Below are 10,803 nucleotides of genomic sequence, written 5' to 3' on the forward strand. Positions count from 1 at the left end.
GCACTTCAAACTAATATTTTTAAACATAATTATAATGATAATTAAAGGAATCCATTCATTGGCATTTTGAGCTTCCATATAGCCGGCACGTTAGTCGCCAGATAGTCGGGCGGGCAATATTGCCAGCAATGGCGCTTACACCGAGCTACTCATGTGCTTGAACAGTGGTCCTGTCAATTGGACTGCATGCCGGCGCATAGGGTGGCATCGTACCAAATTTTTGTTATCTGGGCGGTTCCTTTTTAAGAAACCCTGATAAGTCCAACTTGTTAACGACACATTACGAAAAAGTCCATTGCATGACATCTGACATGAGAGACACTGCTATTGAGGATCTTGCCATTGCTAGGTGGCATGAATCAGCCAATTAAAGAATTAATATAGAAGACATCGATCTTACCTTCTCTAAAGAAATTTAAAATATTGCTAAGAGAATAAAACCCAAAAAAATCACCGGGTCTGGATAGTATTAAGAACATTGTATTACAAAATTCGCCCACAAAAGCCTTCGTGCAACTTGCGTACATTTTTAATACAGCGTTCAAATATGCATTTTCCCCCAAATAACTGGAAAATCGCGAATATATTGCCAATTCACAAATCCGGGAAAGATAAACAGTTACCAGCCAGCTACCGACCAATCAGTCTGTTACCCACAATTAGTAAAATTTTGAAAAAGTAATATACGATAGAATAATCGACTATGAAACTAAGAATAAAATCTTTATTCTGGAGCAATTTGGCTTCAGACAAAACTGAAGCACCGTAGATCAACTCCTCAGATACACAAATCATATCAGCATCAGCTTAGATAAAAATAAATATACTGCACTAGCAATTCTTGATCTTGAAAAGGCCTTTGATACCGTCTGGTTCGAAAGTCTTATATTGAAACTTTCCAGATGCAACTTCTCAACTTATATTTTAAAAATTCTCCAAAGTTACCTTACTGATAGGAATTTGATCTTCACGGTCAAAGGCGTCAAATTTAACGAACACAAGATTGCAGCAGGTGTCCCCCAGGGATCGATTCTAGGTCCGGTGCTTATTATCTATTTCACAAACGACATATCACGAAACAATGTCCAAATAGAGATCCCGTCAGACAGCACTCCGCGAATTTTACTACCTATTTGCATATGACACTGCTGTCTTCGTCTCCTCTTTTAGTAAAATGTTGAGAACTACGAAGCTGCAACAATATGTCAAATTATTGCTTGAATTTTTTCATACGTGGAAGCTTGAGGTAAATGTTAATAAAATAGAGTTTATTATTTTGTCTCAGAATACTAATAAGGGAAACGTACCTGACTTTATGTTGAATGACTTATGTATACACAAGAAAACTAGCGTCGAGTACTTAGGCGGCGTTCTAGATTATAAGCTTACCTCTACACCACACATTAAAAAAGCTAGGAAGAATGTATTCGAGACTCTGTGTGCACTGTACTGCCTTATTGGTAGGAGGAGACACCTTGGCTTAAAGAAAAAAATACTTTTGTATAAAATGATAGTAAGACCAATTATGCTCAACGCTGCGCCTATATGGAGTAATGCGTTCGCGACAAACAATAAAACTCTACAAATTGTCCAAAACAAGTGCCTGCGTATGATTACCAATGGAAAACCTAAGACTAGGATCATAGATTTACCTAAAACCCGCAATATTAAATCCTTTAAAGACGAAGTCCACAGCTTAGCAAGACATTTTTATCTTAACCAAATTTCGTCACTTTCTGAACTTGAAGAAATAAAAATGTATACCCGAGATACTGCGCCTTTCAGACTCAAATATAAAATGCCGTACCATATCCTACTTTGAAGACTATGGAGTTCCAGCATTTTCATAGCTCTGTGCTGCTGTTACTTGTATCTAGTTATTTAGTTTTTTAAGTTTATTCCCTTAGTTTTAAGAAAAATTGACTAACTATAGGTGTTTTACACAACTTTTTACCCGATTCTCATGGCAGATTGAATTCCATTGTGATAAACAATTAGAATAGTAAACGAAATCAAATAGATTATTTAGGTTCATATTTAATAAAGATTGTCAAAAAGTAGAAAAAAGCTCTCTTAAAGCCATTTGACGAGTATAACAGCTGATCAAGTCCGCCCTAAGATCAATATTTTTTTATCCATATCGAAAAATAAAAGTTTGAATAACGTGGAATTTTTTTTCGGGAAATGTTAATAAATATTGAAGTATCGTTTGTGGCCTTCCAAAGAGTTGGCAGAAGAAAAAAGTTTATTTATTAAAATAATGATTATCGACGAACGCATTTAGTGTTTATAGCAGAAGTTTGACTTCTAACTTTCTCTGTCGGTAATCGTGCAATCTGTTTTATCCATAGACCCGTAGAAGTTCGAAAATGTCTACTCTCTGCACTAGTGCTGCTCTGAAATAGTTGATACGTATGTCAGACACGTACTATCTAATGATATAAAATTGTTTATTTGCATTTAAAGTGCAAACATTAGTTGTTGCATTATTCTTGTATAATGTTTGTGACCAATTTTGGTTGTTTTGTCCCACTTGGATTAATATAAACCTCATAGCAAGCCCATTGAAAAAAATTGAAAATTCTTTGCAGTGTTCTACAGCACGGTCGGTATTTCTCTTATAAAAAAAAAACTTTTTTCATAATCCTAATTAGTTAGGACCAGAGACACATTGCTTAGTGCCCTCTATTTAGTGTGCCAAATTTTCAACTCGATAGCTCATTCCATGTGGACGTAAGTTGGGACAGAAAAGTACCGATCTAACTTCTGCTTGTATTTTCTTTGAAATTTTTTTTTTCAAATTTTCCTCCGGAACAAAGCAGACACATGAACTTTATTACCTCTTTTTTCATTTCCTAAACTTTCAGAGTGATCCTTCATTTCGTTTAGACGTAAATTGGAAAAGAAAAATTGAGAACCAGATTTGGTCATGTGACCCTCTCATCACATGGCCTTAATAACACTGCTTTGGACTCCCGCTCCCGTACTAACGTCTGTTTATAACGCGCACCTGATTGGTCCAGCCTACGCAGTGGGAACAAAATTTGACGAAGTCGTCACGACATCGTTATGGCATATACAAAGGATGTCGTAAAGTCGTCGCAAATATATCTTAACAATGTCGCAAAGACGTCACCAAATTTTGTACCCAATGGGGAAATATTTTATGGCAAATAAAAATTGCTTAAATAAATACAAATTTTTTAAACACCAGAAGAAATATGTGGACATCTCAGGCTCTAATTTTAGAAGTTGGGAAATTAAACAAGAATTAATTGTTTAAATAATCAATAATATTTTTTTTTAAATTCTACCGCTCCAAAAAATTACCAGCTATCCCAGTGGGCACAAAATTTAGCGACGTCTTTACGACATCGTTACGACATCTTTACAACAACTTTACGAGATCCTATGTCCATTTCGTTACGGTATCTTTATAATATCTTAGAGACGTCGTCAGGTTATACGACGTTTTCAAAATAGTAGATACCTTAACGACATGGACACAGGATGTCGTAAAGACATCGCCAAATTTTGTGCCCACTTGGGTATTACATTTTATTTAGAAGCTGCGATCATTTAAAACGTTCGTTGGAAATAAATAATTATTTAAGTGAGCTAGATTTATTTAAACCATTAAAAATTGCTTATAAAGACATGGGAAATATTCAAATCGTCCACAAATAATAATTTGTATTTGAAATGACGACAGAAATTGTTTAAAATTAACAATAATACGTAAAAATATTTTTTTATTTCTCGTTCGTTTTTGGGGCTTTTACTGGATGAAATTTAAGGCTTTCATCATTAAATATGATAGGGGTAGTTTCTCAGGTTGTTGATTATTCCACGTAATTGAATATTTTGTTTAATTCATAAAGTACGATTTTTAAAATTATTTTTGGGAAGAAATGATTGCTTAAACAAATTCAGTTTGTGTAGAAAAATGAAAAATGTTTAATATATTCATTCTATGCATTACACAGTCATAAAATTAATTTTATATGTTCAAAATTATATCCAATTATTCAACAAAAAGTAGCATAGGATACCAACATACGAAAAAAGATGAAATTTCTGGCACAATTTCGAGATATTTTAAAAATTAACAATAATTATTTGTTAAAATAATCACACATTTTTTATTTACTAATTCAAATAAAAAGTAAATATTATATTTCCTTCCCCCAGATGGCCGCTTCGACCCTCGTCATCCACACACTACCGTGTACACTATACCGCGCGCCAGTTTCAACCGAGCAAATACACTACATTTTTAATTACAAAAAATGGCAACAAGAAGAACATTTTTGGGAAAAACTAGCTGAACGGACCGGTATAATATTGCCTTTAGGTTATGTGGTTAAAATATTGCGTTCAACAATTCATCCGTTTAGACGTAGTTTGGCGGTGGCGAATTTTACAGACGTTTGAAGCGCCTAAAAAGCCCATCCTAGTAAAACCACCTGCCGTGACTGATATCAAGCGCAGAGTTTCACGCAGTAGCTGCATTCTTAAGATATATGCAGGGTGACCCATTTTACTCTATGGACCCAAATATGTCTATTTGAAGGTCAAGGTAATTAAAAAAAATGGAAATCCCTATTTGAAACTGTGAATTTGAAAAGAGCGAGAAATTTTACGTTAAAAATGTTCTATGGAAAATTTGTAAAAGTGTGTATCATCTCGACGATCTTGACCTTCAGATAAATTTTCAGTAATTGAAGGTCAATTTTATTTTTTTCCCTACAGAAACACTATTTTTGACTTCGGATTTACAGTGCACGGCAAATCGTACGTGAGAAATGATCTGTTAAAATTTTTAATTCCTAACTTGATCAATTGCCCACGGAGTAACTGTTTGAAATGACCTCCGCCACATTCATAGCCTTGTTGCTAAATCAATATTCTCTAGTAGTCTAGGTGAATGGTCTCTTAAAATCTCTGATTAGGATTTTCCTTCAACGTTTCCATAAGAAGTAGGATCCAATTAAATAATCATCTACTATTCCACGCCATACCATAAGATTCTTTTCGGTTTGATGATCAAAGAAAAGCACATACCTAAAGAAATGAGGATCATCTTATATCATTTGTAAATCCCATTGGGAAAAATGTACACAGGCTAAAACACGATCTTTCGTTAGAGCAATGTGATAGGGGTAATAATTTAGAGATCTTAAAATAGTTAAAGTTTTACTTTGTGATATACCTATTTCTATTTCAATGTGGCGAGTACTAATATGTGGATCGAGATGATCAACTGCTAGAATAGTTAAAGCTCGTGCATCATTTCCGGCATAGTCGTGATGTCGGCATTGGCGAACAAGATGCCCATTACGAGCTCATTCATGTAAATGTCATTATTGTCAAATCAGTAGGGTGTCTTCTTCCTGGAAGCCGTTCAGCATAAAGTTTTGATGCAGCGGCGTAATTTTTATTACATTCCTCTAAAACTAATATCATATCAACAATTTTATTAGGTGGATAATCAGTCATACTGAACATTTTTTTGGTAACTAGCATACAAATTTTAGCAACTAAATTGATCTTTAATAATACAAGCAAGTTTAAATAATGAAGATAAGATTGCACATAGGATTAATACCCAAAGTAAAATTTTCGATTTTCAATCGTAAAACTGAAAATATTTAGAAAAATCACATTGACCTAGATTACCTTGGCTTTTAAAAACAAGGTCAGTTAGAAACACCATCAGTTAGTTTTCAAACAAATTTTGCAGCGTGGCTGATATTGTTTTTTGTAGTATAGTTGACTATTGTTTTTAATAGCCAATGTAATCTAGGTCAATGTGGTTTTTAATAATTCCAGTGTTACTATTGAAAATCGAAACACTTAGAGGAAATGGCTCTAATATTGCACACCAACTCCTTTTCGATGGATTGCCGGGACTCTATGAACTGAAATTGAATAAATAATAGGTCATTCGAAAGGCTATTGAATAAACTTTCGAATGGTGAGGTTGATTTCTTCACATCACCAGCGGTTCTTTTTTAAATAAAGATTTTCCAAAAAACGAGGTTTTCAAAAATCGAAAAAGGATGGCTCGAATATTACAGACCTAGGAAAAAATAAAAATACACAAAAAATAAGCACATTAACAGTATGCAAATATTTATTAATATAATTTTGAAGAATAAAATATACAGCGAACTTATTGACAATAGTCTCACATCCATAGGGCTTATAATGCTCCAATGCAACAAGTCTGGACTCATTCTACCCAAGATTTCTCCTCTAGCAAAGTGTAGAATAGATTGCAGAAATTGGATTAAGTGCATGAATACATGAAACTATTCTTGTTAACAATCACAAAGTCGAATAATGCCTAACTTTTATTTTTTGGTAAACAAAAGTGTGCCTATTTTGAATCACTTTTGGTTTGCCATATTCGTGCCACTACCTAAAAACTATTCATGTTTAAAAAGAATTACCTTTAAAGAGAAATGTGTCCATATTTACTTTGCAATACTATTCTACTAACCCTACTACACTACTGCAAGCAACATTTATTAATAAAATGTTATTTAGAAGATAAAAAATGAACCTTTAAGGCTCATCTAAAATGAACTCGATGATGACTGTTTATATATTTTTTTCCGTAACATTTCTAATAACGCATATCGAACAATAAAACTTTCACTTTTTTCTACTATAGTAAAGAGTATTCAATTCCTACTATTACTAACGGAGTACACGTTTTAGTTTGTTAGAAATCCAAGTGTGCCATATTCGAGCCATCTTCTATACTTTAGGTATTCGTCTTTCTTATAATCTTATGTTTATTATTTAAAATGGCTTTTAAAATTAGAGCTCAATTCACTAGTTAAGTTTTTTATGCTAGTTTTCAAACCAATTGTGCAGTATGGCTGATTATCCACCTACTGAAATTGTTGATATGATATTAGTTTTAGGGGAACGTCATAAAAATTGCGCCGCTGTATAAAGACTTTATCCTGAACGGTTTCCAGGCAGAAGACATCCTACCGATTTGATAATAAGAAATTTAACTGAAAGAGCTCGTAATGTACATCTTTTTCGCGAACGCCGAAATAATGAGTACGACGAAAATAATGCACGAGCTTTAACTATTTTAGCAGCTGTTCATCTTGATTAACATATTCGTATTCGTAAGATTGAAAGAGAAATAGGTATACCACAAAGTACAGCTTCAACAATTTTAAGAGCTCTAAATTATGACCACTATCACATTACTCTAACGAAAGCTTTAAGGCCAAATCATATTTTAGCGCGTGTTGATTTGTGCCAATAAACTTTACAAATTATACAAGATGATCAACATTTGTTTAAGTATGTACTTTTTATCTGATGAAGCTAAATTTTAGAGCGATGGACAGCGCGATAGACATAACTGTAATTATTGGACAAACGAAAATCCGTACTGATGCAGACCTATCAATCATCAAAGCCGATAGAGTCTTGTGTTATGGTGTGAAATAGTAAATTGTTATTTAATTGGACCCTACTTTTTTATAGAAACGTGGATAGACAAGCCTACTTAGAGTTGCTAAGAAACACCACACACGTGGACTACTAGAGAATGTTGACTTAGCCACAAGGCTAATAATGTGGCTTCAACAAGATGATGCTACGCCACACTCTGCACTCATCGTTCGTAAGATTTTGATTAACCTTACAATGGCATGTGGATCAAACGGAGAAGTCCAGTTGAATGGTCCACTTGCTCACTAGACCTTACATCATCCGATTTTCTGTTTGGGGATATGTTAAAAATGTCGTTTTTGCTCGTGGTCGACGACGAGCGAAGATCTGATAGAACGAATTCGACCAGCTATTCCGAGAATATGTAAGTTTATCGGTTTAAAAGTTAGCTTAAGACTTTTGTTTGAAGACGCATTTTGATTTTTTAGAAAACTTAAATGGTGGCTACAATATATCTCCTCAAACTCGTATAAATAATAAAAATGTGATAAAATATGCGAAAAAATTATTCTTTCAGCATAAACATTCAAGTTTGTTTGCCAGAAAGAAAGCTTAAGACTTGTACTTAAAGTTTCGTTTTGATTTCAGCAAAATTAAAAATGGGAGCTGTTATGGCTACTCAAACAAGTTAAAATGATATAAATTCCATAAGAAATGCGAAAAAATATCGTAACGAACATATTTTTTTAATGCTCTAGATTTAACGAAAAAAAAACTTCTTCTCAAATATCCAATTCGATTCTATGACAAATTTTAAACCGGGGCCCCAATATGGCTGCTTAGATTATTGCATATCTTAAGGCGCTTTAAACGGCTGTAAAATTCGTTAGGGGCAAACTATATCTAAACGATTGAGTTTTAGAGCGCCATATTTTAAGCGCATAAAGTTAATGCAATTAAACCGGTCCACAGTGGTCGGAATGCCGAAAAAGCTGGCCCAAATCAAAATTTCAAAGTCATCCGTATAAGTCGATAATGCAGAATATTTCAGAGAAGAAGTCACTGCGTACTTTCTTGAAAGAACAGAGAGCTGGCTCATGTGTATAAACGTCACCAGCTGTTGAAAGTGTGCCGTGTCACAATAGCCTATGTCACCTGTCATATACTCTTCAGAAAACAGGGTACTGAAAGTGTGTGCAAACTTTATGTAAAGTGCGAATCGTTGTGTGCAATATAATGGCTGTTCTTGGAGGTAATTCGAATATATTTACCCATCTATTACTTTATTTTTTTACCTTTGTATGCATTTAACGTGGAAACGACAAATTTCTGCGATTCTTATCGATTTATAATCACATCTTTCGTACAATGTCGCAATAGTTGTGATCCCAAAAGATCCTGTACTGTTTGAAGTTGTAAAATTCTTAGAATAGGGCCTAGTTTTGATTTAAAAAAAGAAAACCTTCGGATTTCCTCAGACCAAAATTTTGCAGTTGCAACAACTATCGTGATCAGCGACCTCGAAAACGTAAGTATATCGAGTTTTAGAAAGATTTAATGAATTTTCCAAAAAATTCCGCCATATTGGATTCGTTATTTTGGATTTCGAAAATCTTAATTGAGCATCGTAATCAATGATCTCAAAAACGTAAGCGTACTGAGTTTCAAAAATACTGAATGAGTTTTTCCAAAATTTGTCTGCCATATTGGATCCGCTATTTTGAATTTCTAAAATCTGAATCAATTATAATAATCAGTGAACTTAAAAACGTAAGTATACCAAAAAATATGGAATTGCTTGATTTTTCCCGAAAATCTTATTTTTGTTGTTGTTTTTTGTAATTAAAAATGGAATTTCTCGCTTGAAAGTGACGCAAGCTAAACAGTACACGGTAGTATACGGATGGCGTAGGGCAGAAGCGCAAAGTGGGGGGCTCGCCTGTATTCCCAAGTAAGTATAAAAATGAAAAAACTTTCACTTCGTGTCCGATTGAAAAACAAAATCTTGGCGCCGGTAAAAGGCATGAAAAGTGCGATTTCTTAGAAAGAGGTAATTAAAAGGGAATAATTGTACCACTAAACACTTTTTGTAAGGATGGCGAAAAAAATTCTTTAAAAAGGCTTTTAATGGGTTCTCCAACAATGAAATTTCGAAAAAGAGTAACATATATCATCAGGAGGAAGAAATAATAACAGATTACTCATTTTATATAAAATAATATACTTAATATTTTGTTATATTCTCAACAAATATACAGTAAATCATTTATTTGTATTTTCTTATATTTGCAACAAATATACAGTTGAAGAATATAAACATTTCTTTTAAGGATAAATACTTTATTTTCTTATATAATGAAAAAAATCGCTAATGCATTTGTGCTTCATAATGTCAAAAATGTGTAAATCACCTTACGCCAAGTTCTTTCATTATCGTAGACTTGCTGGTTTCAGAAAACTGCATTCGATGTTTCTGTACGATCTGGTGCAAGTACTTTTTCTGATCTTTAGGCTTTTCTGCTTCTATACTTTAGGCTCGATGGAGAAAATTAGATTGATCTTTTTTAAAAGATTGCATCGCTGGAACCCACAGTGTTCCTTCGGCTAAGTACGCTATTCCTTCCTTTCACTTGTAACTTAAAATCGTCAATAATAAAAAATTCCTTTATGCGCTTCACAGTTATGTGGATTCACGGTTGTAACCTGGGTTTTTTCCAGATATATTTGCCACTTAACTCCCTAATAGCACGGAACGTTCCCTGAGTGTGCATAAACTGTTCCCATAAACTTTGTCTGCATCAGCTATGAATCAATCCATTGTTCAGAACCGCCTTTTGCAAAATTAACAATATACAAAATATAGAATAATCTACTAGTTCTGAGGACGCGGTATATTTATTAAGGATGTACATTGCAAATACGTTAACTGTACCACACGAATGAAGAAGCATCATTTGAAAGGTATAATATTCTTTTATGTTTACAGGAGTTTCAGAAATTTATGAAAATGGAATAAAGAACAACACTTTATAATTTCAGTAGAATTTCAACGAGTTTATAAATTTTGATTAGAAATCAGTTGAGAATATAGCAATTCCAATGATAGCAGAGAGAGATTATGCACCACTGAGTGCAGCATGCGTGCGTTCTCTCAGCGATAAACTTTACGAAAAGAGAAAAGCTGCTGCGCTTGAGATCGAAAAGTAAGATTATGATAAAATATATACTTTACTATTTTGCATGCATTATATGAATATAATTTGCTCTCGGATAATTCTTATTTATAATTATATTTATTAATGAGAAGTTCCGAGGGTTAGATAGCCAACTATATGTAATTAAATGTGGGTCATCAATTTTGTATGCTGTAAACATAAA

The 10,803-nt window shown here is 33.6% G+C and overlaps 1 protein-coding gene across 4 annotated transcripts in view; it reads left to right on the forward strand.

The window, feature by feature from the left end:
• LOC117176247 (protein VAC14 homolog) overlaps positions 1 to 10,803 on the forward strand; it is a 193,959-nt gene that overhangs the window by 103,185 nt on the left and 79,971 nt on the right. For 2 of the 4 annotated variants that reach the window (XM_033366397.1, XM_033366400.1), the window contains exon 2: positions 10,412 to 10,628. In XM_033366397.1, coding sequence (XP_033222288.1) covers positions 10,525 to 10,628 — 104 coding nt within the window. In that variant the 5' untranslated portion in view covers positions 10,412 to 10,524. Of the gene's footprint in view, positions 1 to 7,541; positions 7,850 to 10,411; positions 10,629 to 10,803 lie in introns of those variants that run through there. The other 2 variants (XM_033366398.1, XM_033366399.1) reach the window with 2 other exon arrangements.

This window comes from Belonocnema kinseyi, chromosome 7 (assembly GCF_010883055.1).
Source record: "Belonocnema kinseyi isolate 2016_QV_RU_SX_M_011 chromosome 7, B_treatae_v1, whole genome shotgun sequence".
In the NCBI taxonomy this organism is placed as follows: domain Eukaryota; kingdom Metazoa; phylum Arthropoda; class Insecta; order Hymenoptera; family Cynipidae; genus Belonocnema; species Belonocnema kinseyi.